The 23,653-nt window shown below is 38.1% G+C and overlaps 1 protein-coding gene across 1 annotated transcript; it reads left to right on the forward strand.

Annotated features, from left to right (window-relative positions):
* Positions 1-880: 880 nt before the first annotated feature.
* On the forward strand, positions 881-11,874 carry LOC121442001 (myeloid cell nuclear differentiation antigen-like protein). Its single transcript, XM_041643440.1, is given in 10 exon segments — positions 881-1,142; positions 3,035-3,081; positions 3,083-3,157; positions 4,196-4,256; positions 4,259-4,362; positions 6,514-6,993; positions 8,023-8,263; positions 8,266-8,438; positions 11,224-11,412; positions 11,809-11,874. Coding segments are annotated over 10 exon segments (1,698 nt in total).
* The last annotated feature ends 11,779 nt before the right edge of the window (positions 11,875-23,653 follow it).

A 23,653-nucleotide genomic window follows, 5' to 3' on the forward strand; every position in this document is an offset into this window, starting at 1 on the left:
TTTGAAACATATGGTCTCAGTAATAAAAATAAACATAAATGGCAGAGTGCAATTATTTAAGTATTTCCTATATATTTTAGGAGACAGGAACTTTTTAAATAAATTATGAAGCTACTAAAGTCCCTGGAATGATTTAAGCATGACTTGTAGTTAGAAAACTGTGTCTTTGAACAAGTACGTATCACTAAGTCAAGTCTGAAAGGATAAATCAAGAAACCACTAATGCAAATCCATCCAATAAATTCTAGGTTGCTGCTCTGAAAAATGAGTAGATGTTTGGGAGATTGACAGTAATATAAACACAAAGGACCCATAGAGCACAAAATCTAAGCTCAGGAGAGAAAGGATGCTCCTGAGGAGTGTTTTGGCTAAAGCCTTAGTGGACAAGGGTCAGTGGCTCACATGGGCCATGTTACTTCAGGCATTGTTTATCCAGGATGAATCAGATGCAGTCCATTTGCATATAGGTCACTTTAGACTGGGAAAAATCAGACACGCACAGGCAGATATTCAGGAATGAAGCACTAAATAAGAATAGAAAAAGGACTCAGGATTTTAACACTCATAGCCCAGATTACGAGAAACTGCAACAATGACTGATTCCAACACTTTTCTCCCCCCACAACTGCCACTGGCCTAAGTCATCTAACATGGCTACTGGGGAAGAATTTCCTAGACCTGTTTATTAATACAGGAGTTCTACATCCATTTTGGACAGTGACACAGTTGTATTAACTCTGTTTTTCGGCCACATGCAATAGACATTATCAATTGGGGTCATTCACTAATACAGGAAAATCCTTGTTTTGGAATTGTCTGTATAAGTGTGTAATCCTATACCCATTTTTATCTTTTAGGATTGTCCATAATTTTAGAGATAATGAATAAATACAAGGCAATTGTTCTTCTAAAAGGATTCGAAAAGATGAATGACTATCAGTTTAGGACAATCAAGTCCTTACTAAGAAAAAATCTAAATCTAAATAAAAAAAAATCAAGATGCTTTGACAAAATTCAGATTTCTGACCTGATGGAGGACACATTCCCAGAAGATTCTGGACTGGACACACTGATAAAAGTGTGTCAAAAGAGTAAAGATCTTAAACACCTTGCTAAAATACTTAAAAAAGAGAAAGCAAAAGGTAAGGGGGATTACCCTGGACACTCATCCCTCGGCCACTCTCCCCAAACTTTCTAGCTCCCTGCAGTGATCAGAGCTGATCTGTCCCTTTCCCATGTGTGCTGTAGAAATTAAAGGGGTTGAAGTGTTTCAGACTAGTTGAAAATTATAAGGAATCCTTTCTTAGATACAAGCTTGACATATTTTCTGGTAGACATCTTTATCTTTTGCTTTGGAGGTAAATAAAATAAAATGCAGTTGTAATAGATTACAGTACCCCACTGCTGGGTTCTCTGGCAGAAAGAGTGGGGAGGGGCAAAGCTAGGCCCACTGGACTCTCCCTTGCGCTAAATGGGATGATGAGTGTCACAACTCAGCCACCCTCCCACCCGGGGCACAAGGGAGAAATATACCCACCGAGTCAGGAGTCTGTCAAAGCAGAAACTCGTCTATTAGTATCAAGCAGGGACTTATATAGGGTTGTGATGGGGGAGGAGAGGCCTGGGATGGGCCAAGGTGGAGTAAGGAATGAAGGCCAATAATATTCTACCACATTTGTGGTAGCTGGCCAGAGGTGGGTCTAGGTCAGGTAGTCAGAGACAGGTCTCCAAACTCTAGCTTGGCTCAGGAAGTTACACTAGGTCTCATGCAAACACAAGTAAGACTCAGGAAATTACACCGGGCCTCACTCCCAGGCTTCATGAGGCCCAACACTCAACATGTTGGAATAATTAGAAAATGATAAACTAAAAATTTTAAAAATCATTTAAAGCATTTAAATAACATAAATTTAATACTTTAAACAATATTGGATATACTGGTACACAACTCTGACCTGAGAATTGACCACAAGGAAACTCTGTCAAGGAGACATCTAGATTGAGAATACCCTGAGTTGCATAGAAAGATATATCCCCAATATAGAAGTCAAAATACAATGTTACTATGTATTTACTTCAAATATCCAATCATAATTCTTTCGCGTTTTCTGTGATTTGGAATTATCCTCCTAAGAAGTAACCTAATGCTATTATCATAAAGCATCAGGTTTATAAAATCAGTCTGTGGGATAAGATTGTTGGCACAGGCTTGTTCTGACATAAACAGAAGTTCCCAGGATGGAGAAGCTGAGTCCACTATGCTTGAGATGAGCAAAGAATCCCCTGAGGTGGTGCCTGTGTCTGACTTGTTATCATTGGCGACTTTCTGGCCAGGTAGAGCCTCTGCAGCAGAAGAAAATAAACACACAGACACAAGAAGAGACTAAATAGTTCTTGAAATTGTTACATAAAATTTGATTGCACTTTCCACCCTGAGATTGCATTATTTACTGAAAAAAAAAAAACTGTTTCGAGGTTTGGAATGGCTCAGCCCTAGCACACACCTTTAATCCAAGAGCTTTCTGGTTGAATATTGTAAACAGGTTAAAACAAATTCAACCACATGCCAAGAGATGGAGCAAGCAACCAGTTGACAGGAAGTGAACATAGGGTTACTAGGAAAACAACCATAGAGAGTGGGAGGAAGTCAGGGCAATGGATAGAAATGGATAGAAAGAAGCACAAAAAGATGATGTGAGGGACATTCAGGTTGAGAGATTTTGGTTTGAGACAATGAAGGAAAAGGGGTTTATGGTACATCAGTGGAATAGGAAGGTCAGCTGGGTGCTTTCTCTGCCTCTGTGAGCTAGCAAGCTTTCACCCCAACATCTAGCTTCTGAATCTTTATTGGTAAACATGAACCAGGGAGGTTTTCTTAAAAACAGCATGAAATTGTCTTTCTGTAAAATCACTAATAAAATGGAATAAATTACCCGTTTCATTTTTTTTAAAAAAGAAAGACAAATACTTCTGAATAAGCTTCAGCCATATTAACCATTTTCCTGGACTTAGTGTGTTTTCTTCATCCCTGTAGTTAAAAAGCCAAATAAAGAAAAAGTAAAAACTGCAGTGAAAAAAAAGGAAGCAAGAGGAACCCAGTAGTTCACAATCTCTTTCCACTGATAATGAACCAAGCAAGAATAAGCCCTCTTCAAAGGTAAGGTAGCTAACCTCCCACCAAAAAGTTTTTTTTTCAGGTTCTTCCCTTCTTAATTTTTATGAGAGATGTAGTACTCTATCTAGTACAAGGCTCTGTTAAAACAGAACTCCAAGTCAACAAATTCATAGTGGCCCATCCCTCATTCTGTGCTGAGTTTATCATGTGTTCTATGTTGTGCAGTATAACCCCCCAATATCAACCAAAAAAATCACTACATGGCTCTTTAAAGACTATTTACTGAAAAGGCAGTTGCTTTGGGATGAGGTTTTTAAAAAGATTAAACATAATATGGACTTTATATTTCCATATCTAATACTCTTTTGCCTCCACAGGGATGAATATGACAAGGTAAATGTAATTTTTCTACTCCTCTATGAGACAGTCCTATATGTCTTAGCTAGGGTTTTAATTATTCTGAAGAGATTCCCCTTCTCACAAAATGGCTACAGCAGCTCTTATAAAAGACCACAATCAATTGGTGCTTGCTTACATCCAGAGTGTTATTATTAATATTATATTATTAATAGTATAATTGGAAGCATAGCAGCATGCAGGCAGACATTGGTGCTGGAGAGGTAACAGAGAGTTCTGCATCCTCACAGGCAACAGTATCAGAGGGTGAGGCTGAAACTGACTTGACCATCTGAAGCATCAAGTCCCACCCCTCAGTGACACACTTCCTTCAACAAAACACACCCTCTCCAAAAAGGTCACACCTCCTAATACTGACACTCCCTCATGACCAAGTATTCAAATCTATGAGTATATGGGGCAATCCTTATTCAAACCACCATACTATACAATCTGTCTGTTAAGACTGAGGTATGCACAATGACAAAAATTTATAATCAGAATCCAGTAATAAAACAAATTTTCTTATGGTCTTAAAAATATGCTTTATTTAATACTAAAAACATTCCTAAGGGCTGGGGATAAAACTGTATAGAAAAGCACATCTTAGCATGTACAAAGCCTGGAGTTCAATTTCCAACACACAGGAAAATCAATAAAGAAAGACAAACATTGTTCTTTCAGAAAAAGAGTAAAATACCCACAGAAACTGAAGGTGGCAAGAAAAGGAAGCTTACCCAGGAGCAGATCAACTTCCAGAAGCTCCAGAAAGCAGCATACAAAAAAATGAACATTGTCTCCAGACTCCTCATAAGCCTCCACCAATACCACCCAGCAGTTCCTCCAACAAGGTACCACTTTTATATTCTCAGTGCTTGCACCTTCCCAGAGCATATCACTGGGTTCACCACAGCCTTGGAAAAACATCTCACTGATCCCCTACTTCAGGGATTTTCCTCATATTATTAAATAGCTTATTAAGTTATCAAATCATGTATCACAGCCTTTGTGGAATGATTTCTAATGTTGTAGACCAACTTTCTGCTTAGGGTTCAGAAGGAAGTCTAGAGGAAACTGTCAGGGATAAACATAAGAATGTGTTAATCTTCATTGCCTTCTTTCTTCTCAGCCCTTTTCCCTTTGCTGGTGACCCAACCACAAAGGTTATTTTCACCATTATGTGTTCCTTTCAGCACGTGTTTTGATACATGCTGTTTCCATTCTTGGAAGTCTTTTATCGCTGTTCATTTCCTAACCAAACACTATATAACTGAAATGATCACTTTTGCTGAGAGTCAGCTTCAGACCGCTCCCATCCCGTCAAGGCATACACTAAATTCTTCCAGCCACTCCTGTTCTATGATGGTTTACTCTTTTGACTTTACGAGGAGCCCACAATGCAGCTTCCAAATAAAGCACACACAGAAGCTTATTTTTAGTTATGAATGCCAGGCCCTAGTTTGGTTTCTTGCCAGCTTTTCTTACCTTATCCTATCTACTTTTTGCCTCTGGTTTTTGTCATTCTCTCATGTAATTCTTACTTTCACTCTTGCTCGGTGGCTGGCTGGGTGACTGGTCCCTGCTGTCCCCCTCCCCTTGTCCTCTGTTCTCCTCCTCTTCCTAGATTTTCCTTCTGTTTACATTCTCTGCCTGCCAGCCCTGTCTATCCTTGCTCCTGCCTCACTCTTGGTTGTTTAGTTCTTTATTAGGACCATCAGGTGTTTTAGACAGGAAAAGAATCACAGCTTCACAGTTAATCAAATGCAGCATAAAAAAATTCATATACCTTAAAATAATATTCGCCAACAATTCCTCATCAAAGGGAATGGATTCTTGTTCCCATTTTGATGCCTTCTACATAAAATTACAACCATAACTGAGAAAGAACTCCTCATCTAGTCTACTAATCATTTACTTAAATATATGTACATGTTAGGCATGTATTTTGAGAACCGCACTGTAATTTATACAAATCTCCTTATTTATTGCATGATACAATTGTGTTGTACATGCCATGTGACCAACATTTAATCTTTTTAAATGGCAGAGTCCTGGTATATGCATGGAAATGCCTTAGGAACGTCTAATTAACCGTGTTTGTAAATGATGACAGCAATGTAATTCAAAATGTACACAAGCCTGGAAAATAGACTACAGTAGTAGTTTTAACTAGAATCACATCAGCTTCATAGCAATTGTTGCATTAGAAATGGCCATTGCAATTATTCAAAGGAATTTTCATACTAACTTACCGTCACTTTTAAAGCAAAATTTTTAAATATTTATAATTTGTACTTTAAAGATTATGTAAGTGTAATGAAGACCCTAACTAGATTGATTGCCTGAGGAACAAGTACTTCTCATATATGTAGAAGTTTGATTTAACTGAAGTTATGGCTATTTTAAAGACCTATACAAGGGTTTAAATGGGTCTGGATGGGCTTCACGCATGTGAGTCCAGTACTCTGTCAACTGAGATACATCCGATCCATCAAAAGATATCTTTGTGGTCCATTTTTTAGGATATTTTTCACACAATTTCTATAAGGTCACTTGAAGAGGTATAACTGTGTATGTGTGGTGGGGGAATCCCGTGTGTACAATAAAAAATGAATATATGATGATTGGAAAGTCTACATGAACAAAAATATAGAAATGGCCAATTTTATCTCAGGCTTCCTTTCCCATAAAATGACACAAAGAGTTGAATAAGGCCAAGTAATATTTGGACAGTTTTGTGAGATACTTGAGCTAGTAATCCATCCCAGACCAGTGAAATTTCAATACCAGACTTTTAACAGGAGTTGTAATATCGATCACTAAGGATGGAATCTTGGTGCTAGAAATACTAAGTATGTTCTAAAATACTTCCTTCAGCCCAGGAGAAATGTGACAGGTTTGAAAATTCCCTTTTCAAAAGAGAAAGTGAAAGGATGTATTTGGTCTTATTTCTAAAAACCATTAAGCAGCATTAAAGATATCTCAATTATATTTTCTTTTAGAAACAGAAAAGGATAAATATCAAAACCCAGAGGACTTTTAAAACAGAGATTTCCCAGGAAGAACAGCAGCTTCCAGAACTGTCAGATACCAGCAACTCCTCAGCTGCCAGTGAACTCCAAAATTGTCAGGGACTCTTCACAACAGCTTCTAGCAGCCTTCAGACTCCCCAGACACCTCCATGCCCTGCTTTAAAAAAGACTCAGAGCTCTCCAGGACCACCCTGCCAGAATTTTCTAGCATCTCCAGAATCAGACTCTAGCACCCATCTGATCTCTCATTTGGCTCTAACCCTGTCCAGTAGTGTCCAGGATCCTCAGGTACCTTTAGGAACAACATCTGAAAGTCCCCTGGCTCCGTATATGTCTCCACCAACAGCATCCAAAAGTCTCCTTGCTCCAAGAGGGTCTCCAGCAACAGCAGTCAGTGCTCTCCATGACCCTCTGGGGTCTCCAGCAACTACAAGCAGCCGTTCATGCAAGGTAATGGCTTCCTACTCTCAAAGTTTAATAACAAATATTAGCACAAGCCTGCAAGACTTCTTCATTAATCTATATGGACACATAATCTTTTACTTAAATAATCACTATTTTTATGGTGTATAATTACTGATCCTTCCCTACATTCAATTTTAGAATACGTTGTATGTTCTACTCCATTAAGAAAATGTCTGACTCAACGATCACCTGATCATGACTACTCTGTAAAGAGTATGCTGAGTCACGTGCATATTTAATTTTGCACATTATACTTTTTATTCAAGGTGTTGTTTTCAGATTGTGAATCGCTGCTGCAATTATATTGGAAGTGTACTTCCTGATGTTAGAACACATCAGTTGGTAATCAGAGTTAAGTCTCATCACCCACAGGGTGAAGTCTGCATGTTTCCAAGTCAAGGGTCAGAAAGTGCTTCAGTTATAGCTGCCTCCCTGCGCTGGTACCCAGGTCGGCAGTGACTGTCCATGTACTTCCTCCTTCAGTTCTACAGTGTTGCCTCCATTTCAAAGTGCTCTCCTGATGCTCAGAAACGGAGTAGCATACTGAGAAGGCAGGTGATCAAAGTAAAATGACCTCATGAACATTTTCTGGTCACAGGATTCTCGTCCATGCCTGTTATTATAGAAAAAGAAGAGCTACTAATCTGAACCCTTTCTGAGTAGCAATATTTGAGGGTATCTTCCTAGGATGCCTACCTTTATCCTATTATAAGAAAGCTCTAATTTTTAGTCAATGTTTTGTAATCAAACTCTTCCAAATGTTTCTAGAATGAAAACTTGACTAGAGCATTGGGGGCTTTGAGTTCAGCCCCCACAACTGTAAGTATAATCCCTTTGTCTACCAAGTAACATTCATATTAACTGGAATCACAAGGTAATAATTCAGGTAAATATCTATTTCTCTCTTTATTTAGATTATAGTATGACAATCATTGTTCTCCACTGTACTCAGTGGAATTGTGCCTTAAGATCTGTCTGAATTATACATGTTTATATTGTGTGTGTTTTATGTAGACACCAAGGAGAAGAAACATACCCAAGGAACCTGCTAAGGAAGAAGGTTACCATCGAGAACCCAAAGAAGTGATGGTTTTGAAAATAACAGAACCATTTACTTATGATTTGACTGATGACAAAAGGATGTTCCATGCCACAGTGGCGACTGAGAATGAATTCTTCAGAGTGAAGATTTTTGAACCAGTGCTAAGGAATAAGTTCATTCCAAATAAGATTATTGCCATATCAAATTATTTTGGCTCAATGGATTTCTGGAAATACACGAAGCTTCCTGTGTGTCTGATGTAGACAAGAACAGAACAATGAGTATCTCAAAAACACTGAGGCAAAGAGCTAATGCGACTCCTAAAATTAGGGATCTTTTCTCACAGGCACAGGGGACATATGTGAATGGAGAGTTTGTGGTCTATAAGGTAAGCCATTTTGATACTTGGGAAATTCCTTTTGCAGTCTGGGATTTTAAGTTTAAACTTGTCACTGGAATTTGCTCAACTTATTTAACATAGGAAGTAACTGCTCTTCATGTCAGAGATGAGAACGGTTTCCTTATTTGGGGATTGGGGGAAGCTCTTATCATTCTTCTCCACAAGGTGAAACCATGAAAAAAATCTTTAGAAATCGATTCATCAATAACTTTGGCATTTTCCTCACTGTGACAATCAATTATATCCATATTATCCCTAGACAATGTTCAGTTTATAGCACACTTTCCTGTTAGATTCTGTATCTTTGATAGCTTCCATGCCCATATTATTGGCAACTCAGGTGTGCTTTGCTGTTTTTTTTTGATCTGTTCGTTTATTTTCTCTATGGTGTCCTCAGCATCTGAGAGTCTTTCTTCTAGCTCTTGTATTCTATTGATTATGCTTGTTTCTGTAGACTCTGCTCGTTGGCCTAGATTTTCCATATCCAGCTGGTCCTCATTTTGTATTTTCTTCTTTGCCTTCATTTCAGTTTTCAATTCTTGAACTGTTTCCATTACCTGTTTGATGGTTTTTTCTTGGTTTCCCAGCGTATCATGTACGTATTTACTCATTTCTTCAAACTTTTTGTTATACTTCTCATCCATTTCTATAAGGGCATTTTTTACATGTTGTTTAGGGACTCTATTATCTTCATAAAGTCGATTTTTTCCACTTCTTCTGTGTTAGGTTGTTCAAATACTTCTGTTGTAAGATCATTGGGTTCTGATGTTTTCATGTTGTTTTTCGGATTATTGGGTGAGTTCTTGCCTTGGCGCCTGCCCATCTCCTTCTATTGATCCTATCCAATGGATCCTTTAGAAACCAGATCAGGTTTCCCTGCTGGCCAAGGGCTCCGCTTACAAAATGCCCTCACTCTCTTTCGTGGTTCCTGCTGCAGGCCAAGAACCCTCTCACCCCTCCGAAGGATCTTCAGGACAGGACCAGGCTCCCCTTGTGCCAGTGACCTGGCCAACCAAAGGCCTACCTCTTTGATTCAATTGTAGTAGGGCAATCTGCTCTCCTTATTGCACGCCTTTCCCAGCCGCTTGGGTCTGGCCGCGCTCCTCCGCGTCTGGCCGCGCTCCTCCGCGTCTGGCGCCGCCGCCGCTGCGCCTCTGTGCGTCTGGCCGGCAACTCAGGTGTGAAAAGAGCCAAACTCAAAGCCTACATACAGTTTGAGATGATGAGAATAAAAAGGAAGAGACTATTCTGGCCGAGATTGAAGTCATGGCCAACTAACCAAGATCATTTTTTAATGTGTTCTCATTATAATATTCTTTACATTATATCAAGATCTTTTGATAGGGTGATTAATGTTTTAAATAATGAAAGGTAGAACAGATTAACAGTCTTCCTAGTTTAATTTCACAGTTTATAACTAGGCACAACAAAAGTGAGGAAATTCAAGGAAATCTGTGACTTTTTAGTATTTTTTAAGTGCCAATGTACCAATTCATTAGTATGCTTGTTAAGTGTATAATTTTATAATTCATTGTTTATGAATCACTCATGGCTTTTTACTTTTATCTATGCTGTTTTTGACTGCTCTGGTGCTTTTGGTTACACAATTAATAAGTAAACTAAGTGGGGCATGTACTTAAACGCCAGAACTAAAAGCTGTAGTTTTAATCCATGAGAGGTTAGGAAGGAGTAGAGTGAACAATGTGTGCAAGAGCAAATGTGATCCATTTAAAAAGGAGGTGAGTGTCTGTCTGTGTGTGGGGGGGGAGGGGTTGGGTGTGTGGCGAGTGAGTGTATCAGTCTTTACGTCTGTCTGAATGTTAGTTTCTATTTGTATGTCTGTGTATTTGTTTGACATACTATTTCTTATTTTTGTTAGTGTGTTCCTTTTGTTTCATTATTGTTAATTTTCTTCTTTATTCACCTGTTTGTTTTCTTAAGAAGGAGAGAAAGAAGCTGTGGAGTTGGAAAGGTAGGGAAGTGAGGAAAAACTAGGAATAGGGAAGGAAAAATTATTATTAGATTAGGTTTCATGAAAATAATTTATTTTCAATAAAAATTAAAATAAATTAAATTAAAAAGACTTATAGTTGTGTTTCTCAGACTGACAATGAGCCACAAGTAGCCTTTCTTCTCAGGCCTCCTGGAGATGCCTAAGAAACCTGCAATGGTAACTAAGGGATTCTTGCTGTATTATTCTTGTTTTCATTTATAGTCCCTTAAGAAATCTCAGATATTCTTATATGTTACCATAGTACTTAGAAAAATACTCATTTTTTTTCCTAAAAACACCCAGCAGAAGAAATCATCAAGTAGGTAACACATAAGCGTGGCTTCCAAGGGCTGCAGTGCTGACCCAATCATTAAGGCTAGGCCCACAAGGCTTCAAGAGGGAGTTCAAAGAAAAGATTTGTTCACTAAAACATCTTAAACTCTCTGGCTCCTGAAAGCCTTTTTTTAGTAATTTATTTTGTCTGTGAGGGATGGGAAGAAACACAAAAACTTTTAAAGTATTGTGGAAGTCAGGAGAGAAGCTCCACAAATTAGTTCTCTCTTTCTACCATGATAGCTGCTCATTGAGGCCAGGTAATCAGGCTTGCCAGCAAGCACCCTTCCCCACTGAACCATCTCACTGGCTCTTGTGCCTGTGATTCTAAACCTAAGAGCCATCTTGCCTTGGCAGGGACAGGTTTATGCCGACACTCTTTATTCCTCATAGTGGTGACAAGCTTTGACATATGTTCTAAAAGAAGAATGTTTACTTGCTTTTCAGAAAACTGAGAGGAATCCCTTCATTTACTATGGAATTGAAGATGATATAGGGACAATGGAAGTGGTGGTCTTTGGAAGACTGACCAATATAAAGTGTGAGCCAGGCCAAAAACTTCGACTCATCTGTTTTGAATTGTCCTCAAGGAAAGATAAATGGCAGCTGAAGTCTGTAAGACACAGTTACATGCAGGTGTGTGCCTTGGAATTTAATATTATTAAAAATTATTCATATATATGATTTCATAAATACATATATATCGTGTACTTGACTGTTGGCATTACATAGACAATCCAACATGATAATAAAAACTAACTTTTCACATTTAATGATGAAATACCTTCTAGTATCTTTTAAGTAAATATTTCTAAATCATAATAAAGAAAATAAATTCAAAAGTTGTTATATGTTTAGCTAAATGACAAAAAGTATCTCCTTTATCAAAGCAGAGAGATAATTTGACAGGACTCAGGTTAATTAAGATTTTTGTTCATATTCTGACTCTTTGATTTTTCAAACTGAGTAAAGACTAAAGCACAAAGAATCTTGGAGTCTTCATCTATAATATTCAAATACTGTCTGTTGCAGAGCATGATGTACAGAAATCATAAGTTCCTAAGGATTCCCTGGGCCAATAAGACCAATATGCGCTAAAATCCACAATCCTTGGCAGACTTATACATTATGTGGGATCCATTTTACACTTTAAAAAGGGCCACTATAACCATGTGAATAGAAGAAATAGAAGGGATCACATGTTCATTCACATAGAAACACTCTTACAGCACCATGATTCTCAGACCACCAGCCAAAGTTTCAAACCTTCCCCCATGGCAGCTGCAACAGCAAAGTCCTTTCTCCCTCCTCTCAACCTGCCTGTTCAATGAGACTCTGCAACTCAATCTATACCTAAGGAATGAAAGCTCTTTCCTCTCTTATGGAGCTCTGTGTCATAACCGGGCCTTCCAGCTGTGTGCTCAAGTCTGTAGGAATGAGTAGCTACTCTCATAGTCCCAATAAGGGAAGAAAGCTGACTTCAAGGACAGAGTGACATTTAAGGAGAGAGACCAGTGAGAAATTGGATGTGACCCACAGGGACACGTCAGTATGAATATAGAGTTTGGAGCCATTTGAATTTCACTTGATCTGACCTCATCATCTTCTTTTTAAGGTCGTCGATGTCAGAAAGAAAGTCACTCAAGCCTGATGTAGATCAGAAAACCTGGATGCCAAGATACTGTTTATGGAGATAAGATCCAAGTCCAGAAAACACATGTATACATGAACTGTTGCAATACCATATCTATGAAAGCCATCTCTTTTTTAAAGTTTTCCAAGACAGGATTTCTCTGTTTTATCCTTGCTGTCCTGGAAAACACTTTGTAGACCATTCTGGCCATGAACTCAGAGATCTACCTGCCTCAGCCTCCTGAGTTCCAGGATTAAAGGCATGGACCACCACCACGAGACCTGCTCTTAATTCTAGGAAATGATGATTTCTTTTATTGTTTATACACCTTTAATGATTTAAGTTCTATTTTTTCTATCAATAACTTTATACATGTTAATCTATAAGTTTTACATATAAAACTTAAAAATAAAATCACATTTTGATAAAGAAATGATTCCTTGGAAATATCTTTTAGCCATTTGAGAGTTGCTGTAAAATCAAAAGTATAGAATACAAACTTCACATGTGATGTTAAAGACCAAGCATGCCAAAGAACAAGTAGTCTGTGTCTACGCCAGAAAACTCAAGGCATTAATAAAAGACACAGGTGAAGGTTGAATTCAGCCTTGAATTCAGACTCCACTTGTTTGATAACCACAGTTACACTTTCCAGCCATTATCTGCATCTCCTGTGTACTTACATTATTCTACCAATATATCTGAAGCCTAGTGACCACATGGGCACCAACATACATCTGGTCTCTCTCTCTCTCTCTCTCTCTCTCTCTCTATATATATATATATATATATATATATATATATATATAACAATGAAAATGTTTGCTGCCCTTAGAAATACTTTCATGATTTATATATAATCAAATATTTCACAAAGAAAGAGGATCTGATCCAGACTAGTTCAGGTACACGTACAATAAGACAAACTGTATCCTCAAAGGGAACTTTTATGATGAATATCATGTTGTTCACTTTCTCCTATGTATAATTGTGTGTATATAATCACATAAATTACTGTGTTGAAAGGACATGCACAGGAAGTAAATGCCTACCTAAACTAATCCTGTCAGTTGAAATGAAGATCCACCCATGTCACACCCCCACAGCACCCCAGCTCCTTCTCCTGAACCCCATGAATGTGGCTCCAAACAGATGCTGGGATTCCTGAGAACCTTTCCTCATGCGAGCACTGTTGCTCTTCACAAATATTCCCGTCTGATCTGTACTATAACTGTGCTTTGAGAAAAGTTTTCAAGGCTTCTTTAAAATCTATGTGAGCCTTTACCCCCAAATCTTCTTGGCTTAGTCTCTGACCACCCCATATAATATGACAAAGAAACAGGAAAAACCACACCAAATGCTGAAGTTTAGTCTTGGGTTCCCGAGCTTGCAGGTTTGTGAGTATTACATTTATCTTCCTTATACAACACTTTCTCTGTAGTGTCCTAACACACCCAGAGAGAAGAAAATGATAATTTTCCGTAACAGTAAGGGACAGGGAATTGTATCTTTTACAGACGTAAAGTTTTAGTTTGTGTGATATGCAAATGAAATGCAACAAAGATGAGGGTACAGCAACAAATCCACCTACATAGATTAGGCTGGAACCATTCTCTGACTCTTTTGTATGAGAATATTTCGCAGGAGGTATAAACAAGTATCTACTCACCCCAAAACAAGTTCAGATCCAATTAAGTTCAATTTTTTGAACCAATAGGATTTATTTTTATTGTGTTCCTTACAGGAATATTGATGAAGTGTTACTTGCAAAAGCAGAAATGCCTCAAAGAGAGCTATGTCACTAGTTTATCCCAAAATGAGCATCAGCTCACAGTAGCCAGAAATCTGGAGCACCTTTAACAGACTGTAGACAGTACAATGCTTTGGAGAGTGTCCTTTTCAGGTAGTTAAGGTGGTCTGAGCCCCTTCTGTACAACTTGGTTGGTATCTACATTTTCCAGGCACATTAGCTTGTCTGAGCATGCCTAGCAACATCCTGGATATTCTATAGGAAGGAGGACAAAATTATATCTGGTTACAAGGATTCCTAAAACCCCTACGTTATTTATTTATTGACCTGAATGATTTTGCTTGGAGGATGCAAGTGCCCACCGTTGTTGAAATATCCTGCTATTCTGCATCCTTTTGTTAACTCCCTGTGTTTTACCAATCTATCCTTTATGATGAAAGATTTTGATCTTAAAGGAAGCTAAAGACTCCCAGATGTTTACATAAAGAATCAGTTTCTCTGTTGCCTGAACTTAAAGCCACCCCAAGCATAGAGAAAGAACAGTAGCACTGTTATAAGCTACTTTCAGGACTTTTCCACAAAAGAGAAAATAGGACACCTGGCACAATGTGGCACCAGTGTCACAGTGGTAACTGGAAGCATTCTGATTGTATTTGAGGCCTGGTACACAAGAGAAAATTGGTACCTAGCATTATACACCTCGTCAAAACCTCTCACCTGGAGGCCAGCAGACTCTAGGGTGAAACCTTACAACTTATTGTCAATTTTCCTTTAAAATAACCTTGTTTATATCCACAGGTTAGTGCTACACACAGGATTGGTCAAGAAGCTTCTGTTTGCAGGGAGATGCTACTAATCCTGAGATGCAGATGTAAAACCTGCAGGGGCCCATAGTGACTCCATTTCTCTCTCAACTCATGGACAGAGAGTTAAAGCTTGTCAAGGCCAAATAACAGGTTGTTTGATTTAGGGTGTGCTTACTAGATATGTTGCGTATTAAGGAGGTTATTATGAATGTTTGTTCCCTGTATCATTGGTAAGGAAGTCTTTTCCACTCCCCTTTTGCTTGGGGTATATAAAATTTATGATTAATATTCTTGGGGCTTTTTTATGTATTCACAGAGAGGCCTCCCAATTCTATCTTCTGTCTTCTGTCTCTTTCTTTTTCAATCCTCACCCTACTTTCAGGCATATTCGAAGAAGTCCCTCAACTACACAAAGAACAAGCTTGGTGACTGTGCCTTTGGTGACTTAATTACTAAGTATTGGACTCTCCTAATTAATTGTTACTTTTTTGGGCAAAAAGACTGCCAATCATACAGCCAGTCAGATGACCCTTATAGCAACTCTGACTATTTAGAACAATGTACAGATATCCTGAGGAAACTATGGAATTTTAGCTCCTGGCTTTGCTCTCAAAGATTCAGTTTCAGGGATCTTTTTTCAAATACTTTCTATCAGACTTTGGTTCTTCTACTATAAAACTTTAAGAATATATGTGATCTTGGAATCTTTTCCATCTAAGCTAGAGCCAGAGCACTTCCCCAATACCTAATAGAAAGATTTCTATTATTGGTGAAAATAGGAAATTTTACTTGTGTGTGATGCAGTCTGTATCTAGTCTACAGAAATCCTTCTCTGCTATCAGCGAGCAGCTCAGCATCACTGGGTGGCCTGGGAGAAAATGTCCACTGGAAACCCTTACAGAAACTCAAGATTAGTCCTTCTATGCCAGTTTTTTAAAGATTTATTATTATTTTGACAGTGAAGGTCAAGCTGGTAACATGAAAAAATGACCAGTCATTTCTCCTGGTCTAGCTTCATCCCTTTGTGATTCTCTAAAGCACAAAGAACCCACCCGTCTCTCTACAAGGGACGTCAGAGCCATTATACTTAATGGAAACCCATATTGACCACCTGCTTACCTGTGCCCTTTGCCTTGTCCATTCTTCTTTCTCCAGAGTACTCTTAGAGCATCTGCTGCCTTCTTTCTTCAGCTCCTCCACATATGTTACCTTCATTCATAAAGACCAACAAAAGCATAAACAACCAAGATCATTTATCTGTGTCGTAACTAAGCCCCCAACCCTTAAAGGGATGAATGCAAAGTCGGGGCTCCCTTCCAGATTCTGGATTAGGCAAAAACCATACCCAATGCCTGTTTTCATAGGGAGATCCCTTATTAAGCAGGGAAGAGAAGTTAAAGTGGCCACTTTCTGGTTCTGACAAAAAAACAGCAGCAAATGACCTTGTAGGTACAGTTTTAAAAGGAGGAAAAAGGGGAGGTCTGTGATAGAATGGGCTAGGATGCAGTGGTAAAGGAGATAGGGGAGTAAGAGAAGGAAAGGGGACAACGGAGAGGGGAAGTGGTATTTGTCCTGGAAGAACAAAAAACTGCCCGTGGATAGAGGGTAGACAGATGTTGGGCACATAGGGAAATTGCAATCTATTAGGGTATCGGGGGAAACACCTGTTAGGATGAGGTATTCAATTTTAACTGGTCATGTAAACTAGGTTAGTCATAAAGGACTTCTGATTGCTGGATTTTGTTATTCTGCGCCTCGGAAAGAAGTGATCAAAGAAAGGAATAGACATTGATGCTAGCTTTAGGAATGTATTCTAATGTTTTTTTTTTTAACAAGACAGTGGGATTATGGGAGAAGAGCAAGGGCTGCAAGAGTCACAAGGTCTAGTGGGCTAGTGTCTCTTCAAAACATACTGTAACAAGCCATGAGAAAAGCAGATTAGAAGAAATACGACAAGAACCTTAAAATAGCAACTATGAAAATGCTAAAGGACAAAGGACCGTAAAGAAGATATGAATAAGTACCTCATTGAAGACCATGTAAACACAAAGAGTTGGTGTTGTGGTATATTAGCTGAAAATCTGTTACATATATTTATACTGTGGAATATTTATTTAATGGTACAAAGATGCATTGCATATTTTTATGTTGTACTTTTTTTCTGTTTAAACAAAAAGTAAGGCATTAACTTTAACATAGCAAAATTACATATAACAAAACAGTTATCAAACAATAATTACAGTCACAATATTCATATCTATTTTATCTTTTATCATAACTAAGGAAAGCAATAACTATCTATTTATTCTTCAACTCCCTCAAAGACTCCAGAAAAGAGTCGGCGAGACATTCTGCAGGGCACAAAAGAAAGTGACTGAACTGTCTTTGGAATTTCCTGCTTCATGGAAATGTCTGCTGGATACTATGGGCCTGTAGGCCAAAGATGGATGCCCCAATGGTACAGAGGAACTTTGGGTGACTGTCCAGGCAGCAAGATGTCTGTCATTTCTAGAATGTTGTACTTATTTAGCTCCTGTAAAGCTGTATCACTTTGCCTGGCTAAATCACCTGATAGAGCTAATAAGTGTTGAATGTCCAATAGTCAGACAGGAGAAAGGATAAGTGGGACTGGCAGACAGAGAGAATAAATCGGAGAAATCTTTTAAACAGAAGAAGAAAGAAGGAGAGCAAGAAAAAAAGACACCAAGAGAGAGGGAGGACACTAGGGACCAGCCACCCAGCTACACAGATGGCCATAGAGTAAGACATAATTGTAGTCAGATTGGATGCAGGGTGTATTTCAATCTTCCTATATTTGATAAGAGTTCCTTTGTAACCAATATGTGGTAAATTTTGGAGAAAGTTTCACTGAGTTCTGAGAAAAAATATAATACTTAGTGTTTGTGTGAAATGTTCTGTGATTTATGTTAGGTTTATTTGATTTTTGAGATGATTTTACTCCCAAGTTTCTCTGCCATTTTTTTTTTTTTGGTCTGGATGACCTGCCTATTGGTGTGAGTGGCATATTGAGGTTATCCACTATCATTGTGCTAAGCACAGTATATGATTTTAGCTGAAGTAGTGTCTCATTTATGAAATTGAATACCATTATATGTAGTCCATATGTTAACAGTGCATGATGACTTGTAATATATTCTTGTTGTTTTTGTTTTCCTTTAGTGATATTGTATCAAATATTAAAATAGCAACTATGTTGCTAGAGCCTGCACATTGGCTTCCCAGACACCTAGGCTCCTCAATAATCACACAGAAATCTGTATTTCTTGCAATACCACTTGGGCAATAGCTTAAGCATCTTTCTAGATATCTCTTATATCCTAGTTAAGTCCATTTCTATTAATCTGTATATCGCCACTTCACTGTCCCTGACCAAAAGTGTTCTGGCATGTCTGTTTCAGGCAGAGGCTACATGTCTTCTCTTTGACTCTGCCTACTCTATCTATCTATCTATCTATCTATCTATCCATCTATCTATCATCTATCTATCTATCTCTGTATCTGTATATCTATCTATCATCTACCTATCTGTCTGTCTATCTATCTATCTATCTATCTATCTTTCTATCTCTGTATCTCTATCTATCTCTCCATCTATCTCTGTATCTGTATATTTCTATCTATCTATCTATCTATCTATCTATCTATCTATCTATCTTCCAGCCTGGCTATAATCTGTTAAGCCATTGGCCGAAAGCAGCCATTTTTATTAATCAATAAAAGCAACATATATACAGAAGGATTTCCCACACCATTACTATACTCTACTTGCTTCTTGGTTTCTTAGTTTCATTTACTTAGAATACCTTTTTTTTTTCATTTTCTTGCCTAAATTGACGGCTGTCCTTGATGATAAAGTCTGTTTTTTTAAAACTGTAGAAAGATAAATCTTGATTTCTAATATGATCTTTTAGCTTGTGTCATTTATTGAAGGAATTGAGACCATTATTATTGGGAGACAGTTTGGAAAAGTATTTATTAATTTCTGTTATCTTGTTATAGTGGATTTTTCCCTCTTTTGAGTAACTATTCTGGTATTATTCTTTCTTTGTGTCCACTTTGTTGTAAGACCATTCATATTGAAATTTTTCTATCAGTGTCTTCTGTAGAGACAAATTAGTAGAGAGAAATTGATCAATGTGTTTATATCATGAGATGTTTTCTTCTTTGTTGATAGTTGTTGAATTTTTGCTGGGCATAGTAATCTAGGATGCCATCTGTGGTCTTTCAGAGTTTATAGAACATTTGCCCAGACCCCTCTTTTCAGAGTCTCCACTGAACCTTCAGGTTTTATTCTAATAGGTCTGCCTTTATAAGTGACCTTGTCTTTTCAACTTACAGCTTTTAGTAGCCTTTCTTTGTCCTCCATGGTTAGTATTTGGATTCTTTTATCTTATGGAGAGTCTCTTTACTCCTCCTATCTATTTGATGTTCTCATTCCTACCTGAAAGAGTCAGAGTTTGTGCTGGTAGGATGGCCCAGAAAACCAGCTTTTTTTTTTCTGCTATGGCTTAAAACCAAAACACATGTGGTCATGTTTTTAACATCATTTAAGTTTTTTCTGGCAGGATCTTTTAAAAGGGCTATAAGGTTTTTTAGCTAAAGCTGAGTAAGGAAGCCTCTCTTAAATAAGAGTGCTTGCCTCAAGCAGACAGAGCCCACCCAAAAAGTGTTGCTATCAATAAGCCATGTTTGACTCTTTTATTTTGTGTCTAGAATGACTTTACAAGCTCTCTCAGGCTTTATGTGGATGCAGTTGCCCCATGTTGGTTGCTATTCTGTTGTCAGAGGTTTCTGTACTGTCCAGTTTACACAGTCATTAAGTCCCAAAGAAATCACCCAGAGGTCTACATTAATCATAGACTGATTGGCCTCTTAGCTCAGGCTTCTTATTAACTCTTATAACTTATATTAATACATTATTCTTGTCTATGTTAGCAACGTGCCTCAGTACCTTATTTGACGACTCAGTCACATGTTGCTTCTTCTATGACTGGGCTGTGATTCAGACTAGGACTTTCTTCTTTCCAGAATTCTTCTATTCTCTCTGACCTGCCTCTACTTTCTGTCTGGCTACTGGCCAATCAGTGTTTATTTAAAATATAATTGACAGAATACAGACCATTGTCCCACACCAATGATAAGATTGTCTTTCTGTACGGTAGCAATTTATTTTTGATTTTGTTACAATATTTTCTATGCATTTGAACTGGTTTCTTCTCTTTTCTCTATGATTTTTCAAATGATTTTTCTCTGCTATATTATCTCAATGTATCTGGCTTTATGCTGAGGTATTTGATCTACTTTGAGTGGAGTTTTATGCAGAGTAATAAATATGGATCTTGTTGCATTGTTCTACATGCAGATATCCAATTACACAAACACCAAAATGTTGAAGATACTTGTTGCAAGAAACCACTTGTTCGTCTGGGCCACCCAGAACTGAAATAATCACATAGAACCTGTATTAAATCACTGTTTGGCCCATTAGCTCTAGCTTCGTATTTGCTAACTTAATTTAACTTAATCTTAATTTAACCCATTTCTATTAATCTGTATATCACCACGAGGTAGTGGTCTACCAGCAAAGAATTGACATGTCTGACTCCAGCAGCAAATCCATGATGTCTCCTAACGCTGCCTGTCTTTCTCCCAGCATTAAGCTCCATCTTCCCCACCTACCTAACTTCTGCCCTATCAACAGGCCAAGGCAGTTTTTTTATTCATTAACAAAGAAAAACAACACACAGAGAAAAACCTCCCATACCAGATACTGTCTTTTTTCCAGTGTGTATTTCTGTCTGTATATGTATAAATCAGATGTCCATAGGTGAGAGGACTTACATGTATGTTTTTCATTCAGTTCCATTAATCAATATTTATGTTCCAATACCATCTTATTTTCTATGACTGCAGCTCTTTACTACAATTTGAAATCAAGCATGGGGATACCTCCAGCAGGTATTTTTTTTCTATTTAAGGATTGTTCTAGCTATCTTTGGTTTTCTTTGTTTCTAGAATGGTAAAGATTAATAAAAATATGTCAGTAGATACAAGCATGAAAGGAATAAATCTTATCCATTACTTGTGGAAATATACCCATTATGGAAGTTAGTGAGTTGTTTCCTCAAAAGCTAAATATAGATCTTTCACAAGATCCAGCTATCCCACTCTTGTGCATATGCCCTAAGAAGTACACTATACTACAAAAACAATTGTTCATCAATATTCATAGATGTTCTATTCATAATTATTAGAAGATTTTAAACAACCTGGATGTCTGTCCATTAGTGGATGAATGGAGGATGAAGATATGCAGTATTTACAAAATAAAGTGTTATTCATCTGTTAAGAAAAATGTAAATATTAAATGTGAACATAAATAGAGCTAGAAACAATCATCCTGAGTGAGGTAGGCAACCTAACTCATGCATGCATTCTCTTATAGATAGATATTAGCTTTTAAACGTTAGGTACTTGTGTTTTATTTAGAATATAATCACAGAGTTTATATAGTTAGTCAGGGACCAGGGAGTGGAGGGGACGCAGGACAGTTGAAGGAATATGCGTGAGATAACTAACACTAAAGACTTTTTGAAAGTCATACAGGAACATACTACTATAGAAGTTTCCTGAAATTTATACATATACACATATGACAGAAATTTCAATGGATCCACCAGATAATGGGGAGATAAACTCCCCAGTACCAGAAATGGGTTACATCTTGTTGAATCTTTGATCAAAGGAATTCCATAAATCTCCCTTAAACATTTCTGGCTCCTGTTTCCTTGTTTTCTTTTTAAAATTGAGTGTCTGTTAGTGTGTGTGTGTGTGTGTGTGTGTGTGTGTGTGTGTGTGTATGTGTGTGTGTTCATGTGCTGTATGTGTGCAAATGCATGCATGCATGTGTGTGTGGAGAAGTAGAGAGATAGAGAGGGAGAGACAGAGATAGAAAGAGAGAGAGAGAGAGAGAGAGAGAGAGAGAGAGAGAGAGAAAGCATGATGCATGATGATGCTAATGTTCTTCTGATAGGTAAATACTGAGGATCTGGAAGGAGTTGGAGGAGGCAAAAAAACTATTAAAAAATTTACTGTAGCAAATTTTAGTTTTGAAAAATAGTAAGTACCAAAAAGAGAAGAAGAAAGAATCAGCAGAAGTAGTAGCAAAGGTGCATGCAGCAGAGCAGGAAAGACATGCAGGCAATCAGGAAGGTAAAATGAACAAACATGGTGAAGCTGCAGGCTTCCTGAAGTGGCAGCTAACGAGAATAAGGATGGTGGTCTCAACATCATGCAGAAGCAGAGAAGATGATTAAGTATCAAACGCATAGAGAGCTAGAGGTTCTGGGCATAGGAAGACTTCCTGAGGGATGTTGAGCTTTTGGAGCCAAAGTTCTCAGGTACACTAGAATCAACACTGGCTGGTATGAAAGACTTAAAACTCCTCAAACGTCCATAAAGCTACAGTTCTAGGCCAAGTTAATGCTGAATTATAAGTCTTCAAGAGTTGGAAAGCAAAGGATATGAAAGGTTTAGGTCTGTCTACACAAGAGCTATAGATCCTGGAAGCCTAAGACTTGTAAGAAAACTACAGCACCAGAGGGCACAACTTGGAGCTGCTCCTTCCTGCATGCTACATTCTCTCTGTCAAAATCCGAGGGCACAAGAGCTGCCAAGGACAAGCTTTTGAAAATCCTCTGGCATGTCTATGTGTGCATCCAGGCAATGTGTGCAACCCTAGCATGCTGAATGATAACACCCCAAGAACACGATCCTGCTTGCACATCAGCTGGGGTGATTTCACCACCATCCACTGCCTGTCACCATTTGTTCTGTGTCCCAAATTACAGGAAACTTCAGAGATTTCCCCACTCTTCTTGACAGAAAGACACTAGGAAAATGGTCATTTAAGTTCCCTGATATTACTAACACCTGAGAGCTTTGCCACGGTTGTCAAAACCTCCACTTTGTTATCACATAGGCCCATTACACCTGCTGGGTTTATCCATAAATATCGTTTTTATTTTTTCATAAATGTCTTAATAGTGCAGAAATGCTAAGGAATCTTTAACTTAATCACTAAAAGGAAAGCAGCGTAGCTCTTGTCTGGACAGCAACCAATTCCTTCCCATTTATTCATCATTAGATTAGTAAGTGTATTGAGTTATTTTGGGTTTTTTATGGGGTGGGGCTGGGAGAACTATTAATGAATGAGATAATACTTTAGTAAGCTCTTAAATCAAAAGTAAGTGCACTATATATCTTCTTCTACCCAGGAACCACATTCAGTTCTTGGTTGCAATAGGCACCTGCTGTATTCTCTCTTCCTGCTACCCTATGCTGAGTGGAAGGAGGGAGAAGTGTCTGGTCAGCTCACACTTTCCCTTTCAGATGTTACCTTTATTCAGAGGAATGCATGTCTTAATTACCCATGGGTAAAGCTGTTGGACATGAAGGCTTAAGTTTAGAATACCTCCCTTTGAATACATGTAAGAAAACAAACTGAGCACAAAAGATCTTTGTTATTTCTGGTAAGTAAAGTGTATGCAGTTAGGAGACAATCCATTCTTGCTAGCTGGGGAAATCGAAAGCTAAGTACAATGGGAGGAGGCTTCTCTTCTTCAAACCTTCACTTCCAGGAATAGCAGAATGCAAGCCACCCAAGGT

Source organism: Microtus oregoni, unplaced genomic scaffold, assembly GCF_018167655.1.
Source record: "Microtus oregoni isolate MIOR12 unplaced genomic scaffold, Mior012 000086F_ref0000336, whole genome shotgun sequence".
Taxonomy (NCBI): Eukaryota; Metazoa; Chordata; class Mammalia; order Rodentia; family Cricetidae; genus Microtus; species Microtus oregoni.